Source organism: Mycteria americana, chromosome 28 (genome assembly GCF_035582795.1).
Source record: "Mycteria americana isolate JAX WOST 10 ecotype Jacksonville Zoo and Gardens chromosome 28, USCA_MyAme_1.0, whole genome shotgun sequence".
In the NCBI taxonomy this organism is placed as follows: Eukaryota; Metazoa; Chordata; class Aves; order Ciconiiformes; family Ciconiidae; genus Mycteria; species Mycteria americana.
In genome coordinates, this window is record NC_134392.1 from 168,779 (window position 1) to 193,992 (window position 25,214).

At 52.4% G+C, this 25,214-nt stretch overlaps 2 protein-coding genes across 10 annotated transcripts in view; both read right to left on the reverse strand.

Annotated features, from left to right (window-relative positions):
• Positions 1-2,716, reverse strand: part of BRD4 (bromodomain containing 4) — an 84,513-nt gene extending 81,797 nt beyond the window's left edge. For 3 of the 6 annotated variants that reach the window (XM_075525938.1, XM_075525934.1, XM_075525936.1), the window contains exon 1: positions 2,544-2,713. The gene's annotated coding sequence lies outside the window, so the exon portion shown is untranslated. Of the gene's footprint in view, positions 1-1,769; positions 1,856-2,543 lie in introns of those variants that run through there. The other 3 variants (XM_075525935.1, XM_075525937.1, XM_075525939.1) reach the window with 2 other exon arrangements.
• An 889-nt stretch (positions 2,717-3,605) lies between these two features.
• AKAP8 (A-kinase anchoring protein 8) lies at positions 3,606-24,670 on the reverse strand. 4 transcript variants are annotated; one of them, XM_075525845.1, is made up of 14 exons: positions 24,580-24,670; positions 18,973-19,011; positions 18,196-18,228; positions 16,200-16,488; positions 14,660-15,266; positions 14,117-14,258; positions 13,682-13,726; positions 11,521-11,617; positions 10,720-10,861; positions 9,970-10,063; positions 8,927-9,057; positions 8,006-8,101; positions 3,981-4,567; positions 3,606-3,756 (listed from the first exon to the last, which is right to left on the reverse strand). In XM_075525845.1, the coding sequence occupies exons 1-13, from the start codon at positions 24,596-24,598 to the stop codon at positions 4,001-4,003; spliced, it is 2,301 nt and encodes a 766-aa protein (XP_075381960.1). In that variant the 5' UTR covers positions 24,599-24,670; the 3' UTR covers positions 3,606-3,756; positions 3,981-4,000. The 4 variants fall into 4 exon arrangements, with proteins under 4 accessions (XP_075381960.1, XP_075381957.1, XP_075381958.1 ...); XM_075525842.1 differs by having other exon boundaries at positions 11,521-11,635; XM_075525843.1 differs by having other exon boundaries at positions 13,682-13,729.
• Between the last annotated feature and the right edge of the window lie 544 nt (positions 24,671-25,214).

Consider the following 25,214-nt stretch of genomic DNA (forward strand, 5'->3'; position numbering starts at 1 on the left):
CTCGTGTTTTCAAACATGAAGGGGGCCCTCGCCGAAGGCCAGAAAAGGGCCGAGGGCGACCTTTAACTCACACGGCCTTAAACTGAACGCTAGAACCTCGTAGCGACGTAAATTTGGTTTACGTTAATCTCTGCAAACGCTTATATTAGCAGTAATCCCACCAAAGACAAATTATTGATGTAGTAGAGTCACCGCAGCCTCGTAAGCATTTGCAAGGTTGAAATCTTCAATATTTCGCCTGCCCAAAGCAGTTTGGTTTGTTTCCTCGCCTAAATCGAGCTAAACTTTGCCACGAGAACCTTAAACAGAGCTTAAATAGAGCACTTAAGCTTAACCTGAAGTCGCCGCACCCCAAAGGGGTAAAAGCAAACCTCCGTAAAACGACGCCAAGGGTTTTAAGTCGCTCGAACGACCCCGAAACTCTGACGGACGATGCAAATACAAAAACCAGAAGCCAATAATCCAAGCTCAGTAAAGCGGTGACCCCGTGGCAACGACCCTTCGCTGCCCCGTAAAGCTACCGGGCGACACAAATTCGTTACCGACTTAATTAGCAGCTTAATTCTTCACGTTATAACCCTACAAGCAACGGGGCTGCCTGTATTTATTCTTAAACCACGCCGTGAACTGTTTGATGGAGTACGCGGTACGTACCCGAAGAATAACGGGGCTTTAAAGAGTTTTCTTGGGAAAACTTCTGCCGAAGAGAACGGGGAAACTTTAACGTTATTCGGAGTAGAAACTATCGGTAGGGTTTTTTTTAAGTTTAAAAAGCATCGGTGAAGATAAAAACCAGCCGAGGAAAACTGGAGGGAAGGATGGGGATAAGGATGAGCTCGTTAATAAACGTGAGAGCAGACGGAGTTTATAACGAACAGACTTTTACTCCCTGCTGTTAATTAGTCGCGTAAAGCCGCCTCTCTTATGGCCAACGTGCGTTCGAAGCGAGCAGGAACAGTCTTCACTTTCACGCCAGCGGCTAATTACTGCATCAAACGAGCGCAGGAGCCGAGCGTCCGTGCGAACTGACATCCCGACGGCGTGAACGGACCTCGCTCCTCCGGCGTTTCACCCACAAAACCCCCGGGGAAAGAGCAGTCGCTCCCCGGCCGGCTCCGGCTTCCAACAGCACCGAAGATTTCCCTCTTCCCACCCAAGACGGTGCCCCAAAACTCAGGAGGGCGGCTCAAGAGTTTCTCCCCTCCCTCTCCCACAGCTCAGCCCTCCAGCTTTCTAATGCCCAAACAACTCCTACAAAAGTAGGAAACAACCTGGAGAAAAGGCAAAAATTTAACTTGAAAATGTAAAGAAATCCACCAGCCGCGTGAACTGAAGACCAGGTTAACACATCGCCCTCTGGAAAGCTTAAAAGGAGCCCAAGGAGCAGCTCGGCGACCGTGGAGCGGGTGTTATGGCGGGGAAGCTGTGGGGAGCGGCCCGGTACCTCAGGGCTGCCCGGGAGGGCACCGCCACCCCCCCCAAGGGCGCCGGGCCGGCGGGCACACGCACACCCCGCTCCCGGCCCAGCCTGCCTCAGCTCCCCGGCTGCGATCGCCCTCGCTGCCCGTCCCCCGGGCCCCCCCCGCCTCAGCTCCAAGCAAGCGGCCGCCGGGCCTGACTGCAGGGCCAGGGCGGGGGCGGGCGGCCTGAGGCCTAACGGCGCGGCGGGAGCCTCCCCCCTCGCTGGGCCCGGTCCGGTCCTACCCAGCCCGGTGGGGGTCCCCCGGGTGAGGGGTGAGGCGGGGGAAGGCGGAGGCGGCGTCACTCACCGCGGGCCGCGGGGCCGGGCCTGGCCGCTGCCTCCGCGCAGGAGCCGCCGCTTCCTCCTCCCGTCCGCCGACAAAATGGCGGCGGCAGGAAGTGCCCCCGCATCGCCCGCCCCGCCCCGCCCCACCGCACGCACTCTGCGTACCGGCCCGCCAACGGCGTAACCCGCCCCGCACCGGCCCTACGACAACGGCGCAACTCACCCCCGGACCTACGCTAACGGCGCAGCGGGGCGGGGCGGCGCCGCGCGGGTTACGCCGCTCCCACCTTTCCCCCGTACGCAAAGGCCGCAGCTCCCCGCCGCCCTTACGCAAGCGGCGTAACCCGGAGAGCGCAGGCGGGAGGGCGCTCCCCGCTCTCTTCCCCGCGGACCGGGAGGCCCCCGCCGCCCTCCCGCCGCTCCGTACCGGCCGCGGGGCCGCGCTTCCCCCGCCAAACCGCCGGCCGACGGTAGCGGAAAGTGCGTACGGCGCGGAGAACACCACCTCCCCCCGCCTCCTTGCGCAGCGGCCTACGCAGCCGGCGCGTGACCGCCGCTACGCCAACGGCGGCTCCGCACCACCGCCTTACGCCGTTGGCGCAGCAGGCCTCAAACCTCCGGGCGGGCGCCGCGCCGCAGTTTACGTAGGCCTCCCTGACGCAGCGGCCGCATTACGCAATGCGGGTTACGCCGGCGGGGCGACGTACGAGGCGTTGGTGAATCCCGGCACCCCCCCGGCAACGCCCCCCCCCCCCCTTCCTCCCTCCCTCCTCACCCGCCGCGGCCCGGCTCTTACCTCAGGCGGCGGCGGCAGCGGGAGGGGGCCGGGCCGGGCCGGGCCGGGCGAGCCGCCCTCCCGCCGGGGCCGGGTCCCGCGGGGCCCCGAGGGCCGGGGGAGGCGTCACCGAGCGGCGGCGGGGGGAGGAGGAGGGAAGGGGAAGGGGGAAGGGGGAAGGCGGCCGCGGCGGGGGGAGGGGGGGAGACGGGCACCGAGGGGCCAGCGGCTCCGGCAGCGGCGCCGCACTGACCTCACCGCGCTGCGCCTGACGTCAGGGCGCAGCGCGCCCCGCCCACCCGCTGCCGCCGGCCAGCGCCGTGACGTCACGGGATGAGGGGCGGGGCACGGCGGCGGGGGAGCCCGGGGTGCAAGGCTCAGAGCACCGGGCGTGACGTCACGCAGTTCCCCCCTCCCCCCCCCCCCCGGGAGGCTGAGACCGGGGCAGCGCTCAGCGCAGGGATGGGGGCGGCGGTCGGGGGGGGCCGGGGGGGTTCTGGGGGTCGTGGCACTGGAAAAACATCGAATTTTTGGCCCCTCGCCCTGCCCGCGGGTTGTTTTGGGGGAAAAAATAAGGCTTTTGGTCAAAAAGAGCCTAGAGAGCAGAGGGTTGAACCCCACCCCGCCCCGGCAGAGACCGAGCCACCGCCTCGGTGTTTCGGTGAATCCTTCAGGAAATGGGTGACGGCCACGGCCTGCAAATTTTAGCCGAAAAAAGGGGTTTTTTTTTAAGGTGAAAACTACCGATTTTCTTTGAATCCCGGTCCCAACCCCCGCCCCCTTCCCGGAGATAATCAAACTGCTGCCGAATAAACTCATTACCGACCCAAATTCCCCCGCGGTAAGGGAGGTAGGTGAAAAGGCCTGCATTTCCTACCAACAAATTCCACTTTTTCGGGGAAATAACTAAATAAAAATTCCTTAAATTGAGTATTTTAGGCGTTAGGGAGGGCGGGGGATGAGGGAAGGACGACGGCTCCGTCCCGTCCGGCGTTCTCGCTCCGTTTAAAACCCAAAGAGCCGGCGGGATGGAAGCGATGCTTTTATTCTTTTTCCAAACCTCAAGCTTTTTATTTTTTATTTTTTTTTTTTTTCCTTTTTCTTTCTAAAATTCCCCCCCCCCCCGGGAAAAAAAAAAAAAAAAAAAAAAACCAACAAAAAACCAACCAAACCCCAGGCGGAGCCGCAGCCGGAGGGTTTCTGGGGGCAGGTACGGCTTCCTGCGCTCTTCCTCCTAAAACAAAAACAGAATTTGCAGAACCGAAGAGGAATTTGATCTTCACGAGATGAATTAAGCGCGGGGGCTGCTCCCTAACGAAGCAGCCGGGTCCCTCCCCTTAATTAAAACCAAAATCGGCCACGTTTCGGGCGCTGCGCTCGACAAAACGATTAAGAAAAAGAAGAATAAATCAAAAAAAAAAAAAAAAAAAAAAAAAAAATCGCGGATTATACCATCACCTTCACGCAAATATTCACAGTTATTCCGGCTGCGGCTCCGCAGCGGCCGGTGGAGCCTCTTCCTCCTCCTCTTCCTCGCTGCAGGCGGCCGGAGCCGCCGCCTCGCTCCCGTTTTCCTCCTCTTCCTCCTCCTCCTCCTCTTTACCTGCCCCACCCTCAGGTTCATTTTGGGGGGAAACCGCCGATTCTCGGGGATTTGCGGGAGCCGCAGGCGGCTCTGCCGTGTCTTCCGAAGGCGCCGCCGCCGCCGCTTCCGAAGTCGCCGCGGTCTTCGCTTCCGATGTCGCCTCCGTTGTCACCTCCGATGTCATCTCCTCCGCTTCCAGCTCGTCGTCTTGCAGGAACGGGGGCATCAACAGCGGTTTGGGGGGCTGATCTTGCTCTCCCAGATTTTTAAGAAATTCCTCAGGTTTGGAAAACTCTTCGGAAGCTTCCGCCGTTTCCGTAGCTTCCCCGATTCCTCCTTCTCCTTCCTGGGCGACCTCGACGGCGGCGGTTTCGGTCGCTCCTTCCCCGGCGCCGTCTCCGCCTTCCAAAGCTTCATCCACGTCCTGATCGGCGATTTCATCCGTAAAGGGATCTTCTCCCTGCGGAAAAAAAGACGGGAGAGAGAGAGAAAGACGAAGAGTCATCGAGCTGCGGCGAGGCAAAAGGGAATCTCCGCCGTGAAAACGCGGGAGAGGTTTTTTTGGCAACCGCAAATCGGCTTGGCGACGGACGGACGATTCTTAAAGGAAAAAAAAAAAAAAAATCCGTCGTGGAAAATCCCAAAGGATTTGCAGCGAGAGAAGAACCCCGAGAAAAAAAGATCCCACGCCGGGAAGGAGTGGAAAGAATCCGTAAAAAATAACGATAATAATTAAAAAAGCTCCTGCGCGGCGGCGCGGGCACCGGGGACGGACCCTACGCTAAGGAAGAACCGTGCCGGGGTTTATCGGCTCCGCTCCTCGCCCGGGAGGAATTTGGGTTTAACCGAGACGATTAAAATCCAAAAGGAATTCCTCAACCCTCCGTCCCTGGTTTCAAGCCGCCAACGGCCGGATTCCCCTTCCCTCGCTGGGAAGAGCGGCGACGCTTCAAGGTTTTTCGGGTTTTTTTGGTTTTTTTGGGAGATGGAGGAATCCAGAGGCGGTCGTGACCTCGCAGCCCTCGCTCTCTCCCACCCTACATGGTTTTATGGAGGTTCTACGTGGTTCTACGTGGAGAAACCTCAACCAGGAGGGGTTTCTTGGGGGACACCAAGACCCTCCGCGTTTTGGTGGTTTGTTGGGTTTTGCGGTTTGGTTTTTTTTATTATTATTATTTTTAGGTTGGATTTTTGAGCTCGTTACCTTTAGTCAGGCCGACGGCGGATCCTAGCAGCGCTCCCCCCCTCGCTTCGGGGGGGCTCTGCTTGCGGTTCAAGAGTTACGAGGCGCGGGGTGAACGCTCGTAGGGTCAAAGTAGGGGGTGTTGCTGCCCTACAACCTTGACCTTGCCGGAGAGGAGATGCCCCACACACACCCGTGTCGCAATCCGAGGACAAACCGTGCTTCTAAAATTCCCTTTTTTTTTTTTTTTCTCCCCCCGCCTCTCGCAGGTCACCGCGATTCTCGCGGCGAAAGGGGAAGGGAAGGAGGGAGGGCGGCATGCCGACGGCGGCAGAAACCTCGCCTGAAATCTGATCGACCGCGGCGAAAAGAGGTGGTGGGGGGGGAGGAGAGGTTTTATTTTTGGAAAACGGGAGGGAAAAAGCTCTCCGGACCCTTCCTCCTTTCCCTCCCCGCCACCCCGGGGGGTTAATATCTGCCTCGATCAGAGATTCAGACCAGGTTGGCTGCCTCCACGCGAGAAGATCCATGCAGGTGGAGGAGAAACCTCAACGTTCATCTTCTCTGGCTGAGGATCACAACCTACGGAGGTCACGGAGGGGGGGGGGGATATAAAAATATCGGGCTCTACCTCGCGATCTGGACCCCAACGTCCGTTATCACCGGTAAAATCTACCGGGGGATGTGAAGTCCACTCGTGGTGGAGACTGTCACGGCTTCCCTTGGGAAGGGCGAGGTGTCCCGCCATCCCTCCGAGGAGGAATCGTTAGGCCGATGGTCAAGAAATCATCTCTTGATGCGGCCAAGTCTTGATTAATTAATCGCCCTGCGTCTCCGGCCTTCCTTTCTGGGGGAAGGTTTGCCGAGAACGTTTATGGCGAGGCGGCTCTTGGCATTACCTGGAATCCTCAGATTTTCCTCCACCCCTTTTCAGTCTGGTTTTGCACCTGGGAATGATACGGAGACCGTGCTGGGATGGATCCGAAGATCTCCTCCTGCCGATGGACAAAGGTCAGGCGCCCGTGCTGATTCATTTAGATCTGCCGGCAGCCTTTGATACCGTTGATCATGAGGAGATGTGGACGTGCCTGCGGACCCTGGCAGGGGTAGACGGAGTTGCACTTGAGTGGTTCCGGTCTTTTGGGGGTTTATTTTTTTTTTTTTTAGGTTTTTTGTTTTTGTTTTTAAATTTCTCTGAGAGATCCCAGAGGTTCGCACCTCGTCTGCCCCGAGGGCTCTCTCTTTCTCTCCTGTGGGGTACCGCAGGGTTTTTAATCTCACCCTCCTGGTCAACGTGTATGAGAGGCCGGTTTAAGGGGAGAGACGGCCATCCTATGCCGACAAACTCTCAGCTCAAAGTCTTTTTTTCACTGGACTCAGAGGGTGGAGTCGCAGGTTTTTTTATATATATATGGTTTGGTTTTTTTTTGCTAGAGTTTAGCAGAGACTGGGCATGACGAGAGCTAGCTCAGTCCGGGTTTAGATCAAAAATAAAACCATGACGCCGGTGGGACAGGGGAAACATCTGCTCCCCCGTGGGGGGGTGTGGTGTGTGTGGGCATCTGCCTGCCAGGTTCGCAAACAAGGGGTTCTCTCCTGCCGGATCCTGGGCCGTTCCCGGATTCCCAGGGAACGAACAAGTAGCCAAAAGCGCTTCTTTTCATCTTCGCCTGGCGGAGGAGGTTGCGACCTTTCCTCTCTCTCTCTCTCTCTCTCTCTCTCTCTCTGTCTCTCTCGGATGCGGACCTCGCCCGTTAAAACCCACGCCGCCTCCGGACCCGCGGTTACCGCGAGGCGTTTTTAGGCCGGGCGCAACCGCCCGGCGGCGTTCCCGCATGGAGCGGATTACCCCCCGCGCTCTGAAGACTGTGGTTTTTTTTGCCTTCCGGGCTTCTTTCTGTAATTCCGAACGCTGGTTTGGGCTTAAGCCAACCCTACCCTGACCTCTCCTCGTGCTCCATCTCGGCTCTGAAGATCGGCTGGGGTGTTCTCTGCCACTTCCCAAGGGAAGAGGAGGAAAAAGGGGGGGGGGGGGGAGGGGGGGCTAACGAGGGTGTTTCAACTCACGGGATTTGGATGCAAATCTCGGGGTGCTCCGTCATTTGGTTGAGCTGCCGGGAGCGCCGCAGAGCCCGGCTCTTTATACAGGGTCAAAATTCCCCCCTCGCCCCGTGCAGGATTAGCGGGTGGGCCAGGAGCCGTCCACGTCGGATTCAATCCCGGCGGGACTCAAGCGGTGGCTTCCCGACCCACGCGCTCGCTTCCCCGCACTGGGGGGGAACCTGGTTGTCCCCCCCAAGGCCACCGCTCGAGGGGTGGCTTTGGGGAACCGGAGTTCCTCTTGCTATTTTGGTTTCTTTAATTACGCTTCCGTTTTGGACTGTTTCGTAATTGATCTACGCGCGCCTGGGAATGACAGTAGGTACAGTCTGCGAGTTAAATTAAAAAAAAAAAAAAAATTAAAAATAAAAAAAATAAAAGAACACGAGAAGTGGTAAACCGCCTACAGAGAAAAGAAACCAGACCCAAGATTTAGAGATAAAAAGGCAGCGGAGTGGAACCTACGCTTCTCCCCATCGTACGCAGCAAGGCGTCCCGTCACCGACACGCAGCACACGGCGAGACGCGGCTCCGTGCTGCTCCGGGGCCAAGGCGGAGCCTGACCCCGCCGCTCCAGGAACTCGGCAGGAGTTGCCGACTCTCTCCTTCACTCACCTTGAGGTATTTTTCCAGCATCTTTACGATGTGTTTGTTATTCAGGACGCTCTTGGCGACGTGTAAGCTGGTTTTCTTGAATTGCTCCGCAGCCATCTGAAAAGGAATCAAACATCTCGGGTCAAACGGGGAAGATTTCGAACGAGGAGCTCGGCTCGAGAGTTTGTATTCCCTCCTCCTCCTCTGCAGGGCTTGGGAAGCCTGATCTCAGATCCCAGAAAACACCACAAAAAGCGGGTGCAAGGGAGCACCCGCATCTCTTCCGCTAACACGAGCCCCGGAGAAAAACATGCTTCAGCACCCGCAGCTGGAACATCCCCCAGATATCCCGAGATCGAGTCCAGGACGGCGACGTTCACGTCAAACACTCAAAGACAGGAGACGAAGACCACCCCGAGGGACGTGCGGCGCTGACCGCAGCCCACCCCGTCTCCACCTCCGACGTCCAAAGCCCCTCTCCAGCCTGGGCCACTTTAGACATCGATTACGTCTCATTTATGAGTTCCCCAAGCGCCCTCAAAGGCAATTTTTAATTTTAATTTCTAGTAAGCACTGCAAATTTAGAAGGAGGAAGCGTTTAGTCTGCACGTTTACGCAGTACGCCTGGACAACGTACCCTGCGAAACCCCCAGCGCAAAAGAAAAGGCCGGATCGCCCTTTTAATATCACTTTTTCTGTTCATCTCCCCACTTCTCATCTGCTCGCGTTTCCCTACAGAAGAACAAACCCCGCACAGCCCGTCTGCAAGCATCCCGCAACCCCTCAGAGCTTCCCGGTCGGCGGCTTCATCTCATGGTGGGGATCCGAGACCACAGGAGAAGGTTTTTTAGAAGCCGCAAATAAACCTCCAGCGCCCGGACACATCCCCTCGCCCTGGCAGAGACGAAACGCTCCAGCTCGGAAGTGAGCAGGGTTGCTTACCCTGCGGTTTCTGTTGTGATCGGCAGATCGCAGGTGCCTCTGGAGAAGGTGGTTCTGCGCAGGAATTAACATGTCGCACGCCATGCAGTGAGCCGCCTCGATCTTCTTGAAGAAGTGTTCCTGGCCAATACCTACAGCGATGACCAGACGTCAGCCAAAATTCCAAAGAAATGAGATGTTTGGCCGGTTAACGTTGCCTTTCCACCCCCTCTAACGACCCCGCAACGCGACCAACAGGCTAATTCAGCGCCCATATTCCTTCCAGAGATAAAAAAAAAAATCGCATACGTTGCTCTAAGACGGCGAGGGGAGTTATCCTGCTCTAAAACAGATCGTACCAAGGCAGTACCCAAGCACAGGAGGAAGAGACGGGGATAACAGCCCGAGGTACAAAGCAATCGCCTTACCCCAGGCCATTTTCCTCCCCAAACCAGCCTGCCTTTCCAAAAATCTCTTTAAATAAAGGTGGAAGGGACAACTCCCGCTTCCCCCAGCTCGGGGTTTGTTCCTCCTCTCTACTTAGGCTCAGGTTTTCTGCCTGCAAGATTTGATAGCGACGTGCGGCTTAACTAAACTCCACTCATCGCTCCCAGTACAGACGTGGCCGAGTGTTGCAGACTGTATCGGGGACAGGCACGCTGACGAAGCTAAGCGGATTTTTCCCCATCACGCTTGTTGCCACAACAGATCAACTTCGCCGCTTTCTTTTAACATTAAAATCGAACACGGGATGCAGCCGCATTAACCAAACAGCCACAAAAATCAACAATTCCTGACAGTTTTTCCCCGTTTACCTGATTTTCGTAGCTCTGACGCCGCACGAGCCTCACGAATCTGCTGCCTGAGAAACCGCAGCGAGGACGGGCGTTCCCCCTTCCCCACCACGACGATTTATTTCAGCAAAGTTGGCAAAAAAACCACCCAGACCCTGAGGCTGAGTTACCCAAATCCTTCACGTTTGTGCCGTTGTATCTCTTCGGGAGCAATATTTGTTTGTTTTCTCGCGCACTCGCTCAGTCTCCGGACGCGGAACGGACGCTTACCCTTAAAAGGATCCGGCTTCTGTTTTGTGCCCTCTTTCTCGGTCAGCTCCTGGCGCCGCTTCTCGATTTTCTTATTCCTGTTGACGATGTACTCCTAGAAGGGAAGAGGACAAAACTCGCTGGTCCTCCTCACAACACGCCGAGACGATCGAGTAGCTCAAAAGGGAAACGAGCTCTCCAGAGCAAACCCACAGGGAAGAGGGCGGTTGGTGAGTTCATTAGGCAAGGCAGGTGTTTTCCCCTCCCCTGCCATTTCTACCAGAGCGAGAGCCGGAAAGATCCAAATCGGAGCCAGACAGCAGCCTGCTCCCACATCACCATCAAATTCCTCGTGGGAGACCCCAAATCCTTGAAAAATGCCCCCAAAACGCAAACGCTGCTCATCCAGAAAATGAAATTACTCAGTTCTTAGCTCTCCTTTCTCAGCTCTAGATGCGTAGACAACAAAGACCATTTCTGGAATATTAATTTCTGGCCTTTCAGTTCAAATTCATACAATTAACTTTCCCTCCCAACATGAAAACCCAGGAGAAATCGTCTCACGCAAAGTGATGTCGTCGGGTGATGCGTTAACAAGCGGTGATGCGAGCTAACCAAAGCAGGGGGCTGTACGTGGATGAATTTGTAACCCCTTCCAGCCCCCACGTAAGCCTGGAAATCCCAAATTAGGGCTGGAAATCCCAAATTAGGGCTGGAAATCCCAGCATGGATGCAGGGAAGGGTTGAGCTAACGCCGGGCAACCCACCCACCTGCAGAAACTCGACCGTTTTATCCGGGAGTTTGGTACCGATGTATCGCAAAGTCTCTTTGTGAAACTTGCTCTGGAGGTGTTTCTGGATCTCCTCTTCCTCAAAACTGCGGAACTTGCAGACGGAACAGGCAAACTGGATTCTAAACAGAGCAATCGTACCGCAAATGAGGAACGAGCTCAGCTTAACGAGAACATCAAGCAGATGAGACCGTTACCGCCCCTGTTGTAGTTTTCTACTTCTTCGTTTTTTTCCAAGTGCCACCCCCCACAATTCGACTTTCTCTTGGACCTTTCTAATCGCTGCAGAACCTGCACGGATTAAACAGCACCTACTTCTCCATAAAACTTTACGCTACGGGAGCGGACGCTAAAACCCTGCACGAGTTTAAAAGCAACTGGACAAATTCATAGGGCAGGAGGTGAATCAGCACTCTTCGCTATGAAGATCCTCGCCCCGGTGTGGGAAAGCCCCGAGGTACAGAAACGCTGGTGCCGCCCTCGCCGGTTCGTCTGTCTTTACATCACTTATTGTATTATTTTAATAGCAAGGCTGCAGATATAGCCACTTAAAACACCCTTCTGAACTCGTAACTCTACGCTGATCTACATATTAAACACCACAGTATTCTCCTCACCTTAAAACAGTCATAAAACACACAAAAAGGGAAAAAAACCTGCTGAAAGCAGAATGGAGAGCCCCAAAACGCGATCCCCCAGCAGATTTATCCCAAGAGGAATATTCTTGGTCAATACAATTCACAGAAGCGCTAGGAATGGACTGGCTTATCCCTTTCCTTACCTGTCCATAGCACGATCACGCATCCTATCTCTTCTCCGCTGCTTCTCCCTCTTCTTTTTCACCTCCTCGTCGTCATCTTCACAGCCATCTCCAGATGCTAGGGGAGGAAAAATTACTGAACACAGAATTACTGTGTTCACAACCACCCACTTTGCTGGCTGAGGTATTTTGGGACCCAAATCCCTCGGTTTCCTCTTTGCTCTCAGCTTGGGGAAGTCACAACTTCTTTTGGTCTCTGGAAGCTCTCCCTCTCCCAAGTCAGCTTCCGGCCGCAAGGAAGCGGCAGCCTCTTTCCACGGTCTCCGGCCGTTGTTGTAAAACCCAAACCCTCCTCTCCTCCAGCTCCCTGAACTTCCCACAGCGACTCAAAGTCTTCGTAGGCAGCGACGGGACACGCCGTTAGTGGAAAGAGCCCTGCCTTTTACGACGCTGCAAAGACAGCGCTCTACCTCTGTTCCTTGGGAGGAGCTACTCCTTCTCCCCATATTCTCATTTTTTCCCCGTTCACCTATTTTTCACAAGGCTGAAAAAGCTCCTCAAGAAAGTGAAGCAACAAAACCCAGCAGAGATGCTAGCACTGCTCGAGCGGCAGTTCTGCTTCTTTGGGACAGCTTTGGGTGTACTCCTCATGTCGCCTTCCCAATAATTCCTTGATAATTATTGGAAAAGCAAAAAAGAACTAAAGATTCAGCCGACCTAATCTCTGCAGCGTTTTGGGGTAGAAAGCTATGAGTCAGCCTCATGGGACTCGAGTAATAATTCACCTGCAACGTTTTTGGGTAAAGGAGCCTGAAGAGACCTGGGCATCAGAGGGAGGCTTAAATGTGAATTTTAACATCCAACGACACCTCATTTCAATCCTGAGAATAACTTAAAAGCGGCAAGAAAATCCTACACGTGGTTTTCCCCAAGTCACTCTAACGCAGAAGGCAGAACGTGCTTGGGGTTGACTTGTCTTTACCGACAATGACAATCCAAAACCAGCTGCTTTCAGCTATTTTAGACCATTTGGTTTTTAAATTTGTATCCTAATATACCTTGATATATTCCCATCTATTGGGAAAAAAACCCCAAACAACCAAGGTTTAGCTCACGGCTGAAGCCTCCACTGAAAACGATTTTCGTTTATGGTATTTTTGCTCTGCCCTGTTGCGAGACACGTGCATCCTCACCACCGTCCTCCAAGCAGGGCAGGAAGATGAACTAATATCCAATATCCATTCGTACAGGCGGCAACCGTCCGCGCCCAGAAGAAACGAAACCGTTTTGGCACTCCCCTGCTAACCAGCACGGCACTTCTGTGCCACGACAGGCAGCGCCGGAGCCCTGGCCTGGTTAACAGGTCACAGCAGGTCACAGCGTCAGCTTTGAGCCGAAAAAAACCCCAAAAAACAAGCTCTCGGTAGCGCCCCGAGGCGAAGCAGATGGATTCGGAGTAGGCTTAGTCGAGGAGGACTGCGTGAGGGGTGGTAAGACCCTACCTTCCTCTGCCAAATTGCCCCAACTCCTGTTCTCCTGGAAAAGAGAAACACAAAAAGACGCTGGTGTTATTCACTGTGATTTGGAGATTTCACAGCCCACCCAGCCAGACCACAGAGCAAGCGAAGGGTTGTGTCATTTGGGGATTAAATGTCCCTTTTTATAAATGTTTACAAAAAATAGTTATTTTCCATCTATCGGGTTATATGTCACCGCTAAGTATCACTTCTCGCTATCAAAATTTAAATACTTGGCAGCCGAGTCGCCGCTCCGAGGAACACCGTACCGGAGGTTACGCACAGTCACAAGTAAAACAAATAGCAACGACGCCCACCCAACCCGGCAAACCAACCGCCGAGGAAAGAAACCAACCGCTAATTGGAATTTAGCCCTAACGAGCCTCGCCAGAAGCAGAAGTACAGGCGCAGGATCCTAACCTTTCCGCTACAAATGCTTTTCAGGCAGCTGGGCGCAAGCGAATCTGCCAGTAATCCCCGCTGAAGGGCACGGGGAAATTACGAGGAGCAAATAGTTTCAGAATATACAGGCTCAAAATGGTGTTTCTGGGTGATTTTCAATATTCCGCCCCTCAGCGCGGTCAAAGAAGCAGAGGAAATTGCTCGACTGCTTAAATATTCCCACATTTCCCACAAAGACTGATAAAAAAAAAAATTACTTACACCTTTGTCAGCTTCATCTCCTGATTTTTCCTCTCCTTCGCCCTCATCTGCTGCACAAAAGAAAAATCATTTAGCTGGTGTTGGGGGGGTCTTTGCTCCCACTGAACACTCCAAGGGGCCTCACTGGTATCTAACAAATCACCGATTACTGCGATAACGGCTCAAAACCCCAGAGAAGATCGCGAACGGCTCGCTGGTTTCTCTTTGCCCGTCAGTCTCTGCTGCAAACGCTGTCCTTACTTTCACAACCTTCACCTCGGGCATTAAATTTTGTCCCAGGCCACAAAACTCATCGAGCCTGTGCGCTTGCAGGAGTGTTATAACAGCGCTAAGGACTGAAAGAATACAACGGCTTTGAAACCATCAGCCCGCTGAAAGATAAAACCCTTAAAAACGGGGGGAAATGGCCAATATTAGTGGGTGAAGACAGCTCGTACCGTTCTCGGTGTCGTCTCCTTCGCTGTCGGTCTTCGCCTGTTTGCTGTCCGGCTCATCTCCGCTTTGCGACTGTTTTCGCTTGCGTCCTCCCTCGCTGTCAGATCGCCCTCCTGAACGGTTTCGGAAACCTCTTCTCTTGGGCTAAAGAGGGAAGAAATCAGTTCTATCAATCAGCTCGAGGCACCAAAAAAAAAATCAAAGTATTCCACCCATCTGCTACACCTCCTAAAAAAGTTTAAATCCTTGCGACCCTGCAGACTTATTTTTGGCTATAAGAGGATTTTATAGTGCCCCTAGAGAGCGGATTTGGGGTGGGGTAAGCATTCAGAGGCTCTACTTGACGTGCAAATGGGTATATACAAGCTCGGGGACATTCTGTTCCATCCAGGAAGATTTAAATTATTCCGTGGTGGAAGCAACGTGAATTAAGACTCGTGCTTCTCCAAAGGACTCCGCTCTACAGCCGAACGGCGCAGCCTACCCACCGAGGCAAGCAAAAAGCAATCTCGACAAGAAGAAAAGAAACGACGGTGACGACTTACCATGAGCGCGTTCATGTGCCAGGGCACCGTACCCATCCTGTCTCTGTTTCGTTGCCTCCCCATTCCATACGGCATATTCCCATACCGTCCCATTCCCATGCCCGACATCCCCATCATGCCATAGTCATAGTCGCCGTAGTCACCGTAATCTCCATAGTCGCCATAATCACCGTAATCCCCATAGTCGCCGTAGTCACCGTAATCTCCGTAGTCTCCGTAGTCGCCGTAATCGGGAACAAGGGCTTGGGAAAAGAGGGAAGGGAGCCTGTTGGATCCGGCACCCCCCATCCCACGCCCGCCCATGTAGTTCAACTCATTCCAACGAGCCGAGAGGCGCTCGGAGCTGGAGGAGGGCATGAAGTGGTCGGTGCGGTTGAAAGCGTTTAGACGCCCTCGATTTTGAACGCGGTTTTGGCCCCGTCCTCGGATGAGACCGTAGTTGTTTCCTCGGTTACGAGATTGATCCCTGCGGCTATCGAACTGGCTTCCGAAGGAATCGTTCCGATCGGTTCCGACTTCTCCGTAATCGTAGCCGGATCGGTACACGTCACGGTCGTTCATTGAAGACCTCGAGTCGTACGATTCGAAAGACTCAAATCTGAAAGAGCTGCGCAGGAGGAGACAACAGTCAGCAGCTAAAATGACATCCATGCACATCATACAGGCGTCTGCATCCATTTTTATCACAATCCAAATGTTTCTGGCCAGAAAAATGGGATAAAAATATTTTTCAACCCTGCGTACCCATCACTTTCTGTATCCCACTCCACCTTTTCCTTAGTCGCGGGGAAAATAAATAAGTGTCAAAGAACTGTGGTTTTCTGCAGGAGTATCTGAACAGAAATCCTTCAGAGATGTCACAACGTTACTAACTTTCTAGCACCAAACCACTCTGAATTATGTTCTCCTAGCGGAAAAAGCAGATCCCAAAAGCTTCCCCAGGTAAAAGCTGCTTCTTGTCGTCTCTTAGCTGCGCCTCCGGGTGTGAATTAATGCAGATAAACCCCTCGGCATCTTGTCTGACCGCAGCAGCGAGCATCAAACAGCAAAAAAAAACCAAAGGCAAAACTTCGTTTACTCAGTAACTCTTGCCAAGGTCTGTATTATTATTTCAGCAGCAAAACACGCACCGATAGGAAACAACTCTCCAGGGTGGCATAATTTAACCCAGCGGGAGAATAAAAAAAATAATTACTGGGCAGCCCTGAGGAAAAAAAATACTTTAAGAAACCTCAAAACTGTAAATAAAAAACCTTCTGCAAAATCTAGGAATTGAATCGACAATGGAAGTTGTTTTTAAGGGTTGATGTGTACGTCAGGTTTGTTATGTTTGAGAGATATACATATATAAAAAAATACATATGCGTATGTGCGCACGTACGTATGAGGACAAGGAAAAAATAAGCAGTTAAGCTTGTCTTCCAGGGAACGAACGCTGGCTCGTGCCTATGCAATTAGAGCAGCTTAATCTGAACTTACAGTGATTAAAAGCCATTATTTTTTTTTACTATTAAAAATAAATAAGAAGCGGAACAGTCACCTCTCCTGGTCTTCCATCCCCTCCCCTGTCCCACCACTGCCCTCCTTCGACAGCATATCCAAACGCTGGTTGATTTTGGCTATGATGGAATCCGAGTTCTCGTTCGCCGAAGTCTCGGCGCCGTACGAGGCGACGGGCATGGCGGCGTTGACGTCGGCGTTCATGCTCATATCCGAAGTTTTGGGTGTTTCCCAGCTGCTGGAGCTGGCAGCGGCTGCGGCGTAGTTGTAGGTGGCCGCTGTGTTAGCGGCGGTGGTTTGGGTGTTGTAATAGTCGTAGCCTTCATAGCCTGGCAGGAAAGGAAAATAAAATTGATATTAAAACAATATTATGAAGACACGGGTACCTGGAGGAAGAGTTTAGACGAGAACGGATCCTACCAGACAAGGCTGCAGCTGGGTTTTACCTCCTTTCAAGGAAATCTGGTTTCTTAAAATGAGAAATATCAAATTCTTCTTGCCCAACCCCAAAAGCTTAAGAACCTTCCTCCTTTGGGCCATTTTAAGCGCAGAAACGGAGTGCTGCTGGTTGTATTTGCAATGTTTTAACAAGCTCAGTCTAAGCTGCGGGACCCTGAGCTGTTTACGTCACACGGTCCCACCAAACGACACAAGAAGACTCAAAGCAGATGCGCTGCTGGGCACATCGCCAACGTATCCATCAAAAAAGGACCACGATGAAATAAATTAATCAGAAAATCAAAGCAGCGAGTTGCGTTCAAAGAGCACCTTGCGGCAAGATACCACGGCATGGCGGAAAAAAGCAACGTGCTGCGGCCACGCTCGTGAAGCTGCCGGATGCTTCATGCGATCCCGAGATCCGGACTAAGGGATGCGCACGTGTTCCCGACAATCCTTGTCACAACTCTACGGTCCCAGCTCGAATCCGGTGTCGCTCCGGCAGAGACACGTGCCACGAGCTACGCGGCAAGCTTCCTCTCGCTGCTTCGGACCTGCCAAACCCTTCGCTATATCACTCCTAGGGCTCTCGTAAAGCAACCGCCATAATAATCCCTCTCAATTCTCCTTTTCCACGATGCCTGCGATAAAATTGACATTATTACGGCCGCCGATGGGCCACTGCCGGTTGTGCTGACCGGCACCGCCTCATCGTGTCTTTGTATTCCCCCATCTGCCTGCGACTTGTGTTTTTATTTAGATTATAAAGTCTCCAGAACAGGAACGGCCTTTCTGCTCTGCATCGGCACAATACCCAGCACAACGGGGCGCGAGTCCTTGACAGGGACAGCCAGGCTTTACAAAAGAAGAGGAATAATAGAAGAAAAATATCCCTCATTTTCACCAATGACTTGAGCTGGGAGGTTTGAATCCACAGCCCCACGTGCAGTGTTCAATTTTAAATCGTGAGGACCAAAGAAATAATATTTTCTAAAGGAATCTCAGGCTTTTGCTTGGGAATATGTTAAGACGGGCTTAAAACAGCCAGAGGATCCAAATTAAGGCCAATTAACTAATTGGTCCGAGAGGAAAAGTTTATTAGTGAAAGCAAATCATGTTTTATTGAGGAAGCGCCAGCTTGCACATAGACAACTGCATTTGTGTACTGTCAAGCTGCCAGAATTACACGGGCAACCCGTGGGTTTTGAGAGGAAAATGATATCGTCTCAGTAAAATCGTTTTATTAACGCACACATCCGGCTGTCCCAGATGAAACGAGAAAACGGAGACATAAAATAAACGAACTTTTCTCATCCGTGCGCTCATTTTTCTGCTTTAAGGAAATGACGGCTGCCAGTCACCAGGACAGAGCTGCTCCCTTCGCAGAAGAAAAAGCCGCAATCATGGAGCAAGGTAAAAATAAATAAAGGAATTAGCGAGGAGGAGCGGTTTAAAAGCACGGCGTTGCGTACTTCACACCAACTTCCAAGCGGAGGCAGCTTACGAGCTGGAAAACAGCTCCGCTCGCCGCAGCTAACTTGAGAGACTGAGCAGGGCGCCGCGACAGCCGGAGACAAACGAGGATTTTTAGCACGTACCTTGCCAACTCGTCGCATTCGTTGCGTATGTACCTGAACGGGAGAAAAAGAAAAGAAAAGAGTGTTTCAGCTCTAAAAGCAACGAAGTGAAAAGTTCAGAGACTACATAAATTTAGTTTAGATATATAAATTTATTATATATATAAATTATTATTATAATTCTGTTTAATTTTTGGTAAAAATAATGGATGCTTTTGTACAGAATGGGAAAGAAAGAAGCTGGGACTTCCAAGGCCTAATTAAGAAAATGAAATGGATAATATATACTTTTTTGTATGTTTTTTGAAGCACTTTCAAATATTTGCATTTGAAAACAACTCAAATGATTCAATAAAAGCCTTCAATTGGCAGTAATATCACGGCAAAAGCAAATACGTTCGCTATAACTATCGCTTTCAGGAGGATCTCGCTGCTTCTACTGTCGTTTAGGCTGGAAGGAGTCCAAAGGGGAGAGCCCAAACTCCCAAATACCCCAGGACACGCTTCGTTTTGCAGCGCTTATAAATCTCAGGAGATAAAGCAAAGCACGTTATTAATCAGACACAAGATTGCGACCAGTTCCTCCAGTACACGACGGAAGGAATCGGAGCGTATCACGAGATGAGGGAGGAAGTTTTTACCAAAAAACCAAGCAGAAAGTCGCTAAAACCGGTAGAGGAGAAGGGAGGCTGCAAACGCTGTTTCTATATTACACTACTCTGGCTAGAAAGAAGATAAAAGCAGTTCTATTCTAAAATCGCAATTCCCTAGGTCTAATTTTATATACACAAAACTCACCTTGAGTGTTGGTGGCCCCGGTATTCCAGGTGCCGTAACCTGCAAGAAAAAGAGCTGTTAGAAGGATCACCTCCGCTGTTATCACGGGGTTTGTTTCTTCCCTTAAATGACCCGAAAAACAAGAAAGTCTTTAATTACAGCCGCACTTCTGCTTTTTATTGTTTGGGAAACATGCCTGAAGCTTGCTCGATGCTTTATTTCAGATTGTTTCACCAATCTAAAGGTCAACGAGATGTTTTGAATTAAAAAAACCCCCACCGCGTTTTGAAAGAGAAGTCAGTTTTAAGGGGTGCTTGACGTAACGACGGCGCAAAGCTACGTTTATACAGGAGAAAATTTGCGGGCTAAATCATCCCACGAACTGAACCGGCATCAAGAACGGACGTTTCGATTGTGTTATGCCAGCAGAAGCGTCCTTTTTTCCTAGGGAATATCGGATATCCTTGTACGTGATCCAAGGTGAGCGCTGCTATTACACAAGCCAACAAAATAAATCGAGCTCCCTCCACTTTTCAGCACTAATTGCAAGATTTTACGCTAACGAGGCAGCTTTGGTCCGGTCTCTCACTCCGAAACAGCAGCAGGACAAAGCGCTTGCCCAGGTGGAAGAAGCGGCAAAGGGCCACGACGCGCAGGAGCTCCCACCGCGACTTCACCGGCTCTTTTATTTCACAGCAGCTGCCGTGACCTGTTTCTCTCACCAAAATAAATCACCTTTCCATTTTAAACCTTTTCCAAAGTTTCCAGGGTGGAATCCGCATCCCTGGCACCACACCGATCCCTGAAAGAGCTCGGCAAACGCCTTCATCTCCTCAAAGAGCATGGGATAAATAAGCTCCATGCTGCAACGAAACCTTGAGATCATCTAAATTAAATTTCGAAATCGAAAGCCATATGCTGGATGTTTTGGTGAAAACATTTCCCAGCGTCTTGGCCGCCCCTTCTCTACAGGAAAACAGGTTTTTTATCTTCATTTATTATTCTGATCAGAAAAATAAGTTGGTCCACAAGCAGAACTACTGACGCCCGGCTTCCTACGGATCCAAATTATTTCGACACCCGCTGTATTACCCCAGATTTCGCCCCGTTTCTTTCCTGGCCTTGCCTTACCCCCCCGCCCCGATCTGCAGTTTCCCTTCCCTTTAGCAACCTCATCTCCCTCCAAACGTTCCCCAGCTGAGGAAGAGCCTGCACAAGCCAAAAATCACACACGCATGCTTCCTTCCTTCCTTCTTTTAAGGTTTAAGTTGCTTTTCGGCACCTTAGACATCAATTTTACAAAACTTTTATGTTTTTGGAGGTGGCCACCGATTTTGCAAAGCTTTTCTATTTTTGGAATCGGCTCCCGATTTTGCAACACATTTATTCTTCCAAGACAGCCCACGATTCTGCAAAAACTTCTCTTTTTTGGAGACAGCCCCTGATTTTGCAAAGCTTTTCTATTTTTTGGAGGCAGCCCCTGCTTTTCCCAAACTTGTCTATTTTTGGCAGCAGCCCCCAATTTTGCAAAGCTTTTATACTTTTGGAGACAGCCCCCGATTTTGCAAAGGTTTTCTATTTTTGGCAGCAGCTCCCAATTTCACGAAGCTTTTCTGTTTTCTGGAGGGGACCCCCAATTTGGCAAAGTTTTTATTTTATAGAGGCTGCCCCCATTTTTTCCAAAAACTTTTCTTTTTTGGCAACAATCCCCAATTCTACAAAACATCTACTTTTCGAGACAGCCCCTGATTTTACAAAACTTTTCTCCTGCAGCCCCCAGCTCCCTGCACGAACCTGTCTGACACCCACCAAGGATGTACAGGACACCTCTCCCTCTTAACGGCTTTATTTTTTTCGTGGGCGATCATTTTAAGCACACAGAACCTCAAGAAATCGTGGGCGAAATGGTTCGCGCCGTATTTTTCAACTCCCCTAGAAACCGCAGCACCAGCAAAACAGGAACTGCAACACGTAAACACCTTTACAATCAGAGCCTTATTATCGAATCATTTCCTTTCCCATCACTGGCGTTTTTAGGTCCAGTCATTCACCGTTCAGCTTCGCTTTCCAGCGGGAGCGGGATTGTGCTGGGATGCAGTTTTCCAGCTGCCGGTGGGGAGGATCAGGTCGAGACAGAGCACGGAAATTAAGGACAAACGTCCGATCCATCGACTGGAGCAACCCCAAAGCCTGACTTTAAATCCACAGCTCAATTTTAATGCTCCCTCCTCCTGCACGTTAATTCACCTCTTGCAAACGAACCACTGAACGCACGCCATCGTTTCGCGTGACACCAAAGCGCTGGTTGTCACAGGCGTCATCTCAGCTCCCGGCCGGAGAAAAACGGGAAGAGAAAGCGAAGCCAGCGCAGGGAAGCTTTTCTCCAGGCAGGTCACTCGGTTTCTCATCCAGCGACGCCAAAAATAGCAGCAGCCCTCGTGCTTTCGACCGCACGCAGACGTCGGATCAAAGGCGACCTCCTCCCCTTCGATTTTTCAGCCGTCTTTGATAAAACTTTGGGTACATTAATTCAGAGGGCAAAAATAGCCTGGCCCCAGCACAAAACCTCGAGGAAAACGGAGGCTGCTCGGCCCGAAACGCAGTGTTTTTCAGCCAAAGAGAGTCCCACCTCTTTGTATCTCCAGATTCTATAGGATAAAGTGCCCCGCTTTTAAGTTCCATATGTATACGTTGGCGTTTGGCTCGCCGAGACGTACGGCATGTTATGTTCATCCAGGTATTACCACGATTATCATATTCTTTCAAGGAATGAAGAAATCGGGGTTAAGCAAAGACCTCAAGCTTTCAAAGCAAAGACCTCAAGCTTTCAAAGCAAAGACCTCAAGCTTTTAAAGCAAAGACCTCAAGCTTTTAAAGCAAAGACCTCAAGCTTTCGGTCCAACTTAAGAACGTGGTAATTAAGAGTTCAACGTCTAATTTTGAAACTAAATACTATGTAAAAAACCCCACTAGATGAGACACTCGGGTATTAATGACTCGGCACCAACGAGCAGAAGTTGTATCCATCAGTTCTGCGGCAGCGCAGCACGTCTGTAAACATCCCCAGGAGGGAAAAGATCAGCGGAATAAATCATCATCACCTTCTCTTGGGAAAATAAACACAAAATAAAGTGCAGAGCAGGAAAAAAACAACTCGGAAGGGACCAAGCAGTGAATTTGATAGAGCTGACTCTGCCATGTGTCCTGGTTCCCAGCTGATTCCCAAGACAACGTTCCCTGAGCTGGGGGAAAACCTTGGGAATCATTTTTCTCCGCAAACATGTACAAGCGGAGTGCGAATCTGGAGATGACAGAGCTATGTTGAGAGATTTACGTCGTTCGGTCTATGTGAAGCGCTGAGAAATTAATTTAACACCCACAGGAAAAAAAGCCGGGACCCAGGAGGCAATTCCTTCCGAAAGCAGAGGTCTGAGCTTCTCCTGCTGATTTCCACAAAGGACTTTATGCAGGGAGAATAAAGTTTGTCTTCTGCTAGAATCACAAAGTATTTAAATTAAACCTATATATCAGACACTCCTATGCAAGGCCCAACTGTAATGGGTGCTCTCCTCAAAAACCCACTTGCGTGGAACCGTACAATTCTCAATACGCAGAGAATTAAAAATAAAGGGGCTGGTTCTAAGCTGAGCCAGCTACACCTGAGGTTTATTTATAAAACGCCAACTATGCGAGAACTCATTCATTTTTATACCATATAAAGGTAAAAATCCACAACACAACTTCTCTAAAGCTGCAACACGCTCGGTGGTTTTAATTTATTAATAGTTCTGCAAGGTGAAAGGGAGATCCCAGCTCTTAGGCAGCTCGTTCATGTCACAAATCCAACGAAATCTTTCTCGGGAATAACTTTTAGCTGCCTAAACTCTTCCGAGTTGTTTATCCGGACTTGCTCGGTTGTCCTGAGAGAAACTGGCACTCATAGAGGATCATTTAACACACATTTAGGGTGTTTTTAATCCTATCGCAGTTTCTCACCTCATTTTTCCACCTGAAGAACTGACAAAACGCTTAAAAAGCATTTAAAAGCGTGATGAAAGAGATGCTGGGCATCAGATCTCCCCCAAGCTGAAAGCGGAGACAGAGGGAACCTGGAAAGAACAACTTGTCAACAGGTCTGTATCAACACGACGTCGGGATGAATTATGAATGATCTCTGCAGAAAAAGCGACGTGCGGAATATTAGGAACCTGATAAAACACATGCAGAAACAGCATCGCTGCTGTATTATTTATAAAATCCTGCCGCAGTCCTAATTACGTTATAAAAACCAAGGAAGTGTTTTCAACAGCGAGTTAAAAATCGCCCTCGTGGGACCTGCACGTCCCTGAACGCGAAGAGAAGCGAAGCGAAGCGTGAATTCAAGGGGGGAAGAGGACGGAGGGCTCAAAACTGGCGCAGCGAGCAGAGGATCTGGCTGCGGGGCTGCTTCGGGTCAGATGTGGGAGTATTTCCCCACGTGCCGCCATCTCACATCCAAATAAACTTCATCGAGGGACTTTAAACAACCGATATTCATCTGTTAAACTTCCATTTGGGTGACTTTCTTCCAGTTTCCGGCTCTGCGAGCCTCGTTTCATAGTTTAAAGAGACATTAAAAACCAGTAGAAGCTGGGAGAGCGCACGGATACTAACGAACTCAACGCCGTTTAGTGCTTTGATGAAGGAGGACGGGTTTCTCCCCTCACAAATCACTTCCCCACGCTGGTGAACGAAGCTTTAACGACGTTAAAATGAACAAACGAAGCTTTAACGACGTTTCGATGCTCGCCGGCGTTTCGGAGGGTTCTCACCCGCTTCCTTATGCTTCGTTTGACACCTTTTTGCCGGTTGCCGTTATACCGGAAAGGAGGAAAACACCTCAGGGGGCAAAGACACACCTGGACGGCTTGAGGGGGGGTACCCGAGGGGGAAGGGACACTGCGGCTCGTTATGGCGGGGTTTATCGTTGTGACAGGTACCCGGCTCAGGCCCGCGCTCCCAACCGAGTCGCTGCTGCTTCTCCCGGGGTTAACGGGGAGGGATTTTCGGCCCCACTCAGGGTGAAGCCGGTGCCCGGGGGGGGGTAGAGGGGCTCAGCAGATCCCCTGCGTGGGCATAAGGAGATGCTCCCGCTGACCCCACGCACACACAAACGAGGAGGGGACGGGGCCCCCGGGGGGTCGCGGAGCCGTAACCGGAGGGGGGTGAGGGGGGGAGGAAGGCGGGGGGAAGGGAGGAGGACTGGCACGCACGCGGCAGGGGGCGTGGCCGCGCGGCCGCCATTTTGTGTCGTCTTCAGAAATGGGACCGGCTCCATTTCCGCCCCCCCCAAGGCCCGGCGGGAGGGGGGGGGGTGAGGAGGGAACGGCGCCCCCCCCCCGTATAGCACCCGCCCACCAATCGGCGGCGCCCTAGCGCGGAGCGACGCGGCGCTCAACCAATCAGCGGCGGGGGCCCCTCACGGGAGGCGGGCACAAAGCCTCCCGCAGGGGCTGACCCCCCCCTGCCGCTACGGGGAGCCGCCGCTGAGGCGGCGGGAGCACCGAGCCGCCGCCGCCGCCGCCCCGGGGAGGGGACAGGAGAAGAGAGGCCGGCCCCCGCGGCGCCCCGGGGCCGCCCCACACCTACCGCCGTATCCCTGCTCCATCTCTCCCCTCCGCCTCCGGCCAGCGGCGCCGCACTGCCCGCCCGAGCGCCCGCTGCGCAGGCGCGCCGGGCCCGCCGCCCATTGGGCCCCGCCGCCGCTCTGGCCCGCCCACGAAGCTCTCCATTGGCCGCGCTCCAGGAGCCCGCCCCCGCCCTCGCCATTGGCCGTGCTCTCTTAGAGGCGCGACCGTCCCGCCTCTCCCATTGGCTAGCGCGCCCCTGCCGGCATCCATCCCCCGATCCTATTGGCGGAGGCGCTTCCTCCGTGAGCAGACGCCAGGGCGCCCTCCCGTCAATCACAGCCATTCCCTCTCCTGATTGGGCGGCGGCGCGGGGCTCGCCCGCTCACGGTGCATTATGGGGGCGGCGGGGGTCGCCATGGAGCCCGCGGGCCTGGTGCCACACTGCGGGGCCTGACCCCTCACCTTTGCCCCTGGGTTCCCAAGGTGACCCTTGACCTTCCCCGGGATCCCCTGAGGCCCCGGCCATGACACCGGGCCCTTCCCCAGCCCCTCACAGCAATGGCGCCCTCCGTCCCCGTCCCCCAGCGCCGGCTCCGAGGGGCATCGCCCCCCAAAACCCTTCGCCTCAGGCAGCTGAAGGATCCCTAAAGCTGG

Coding starts and splice junctions, on each gene's coding strand:
- AKAP8 (XM_075525841.1), bottom strand. Junction 14,259..14,659: donor GGCACATGAACGCGCTCATG/GTAAGTCGTCAC, acceptor TTCCCTCTTTAG/CCCAAGAGAAGAGGTTTCCG. Junction 9,058..9,969: donor GAAGCCGGATCCTTTTAAGG/GTAAGCGTCCGT, acceptor TCATCGCTGTAG/GTATTGGCCAGGAACACTTC.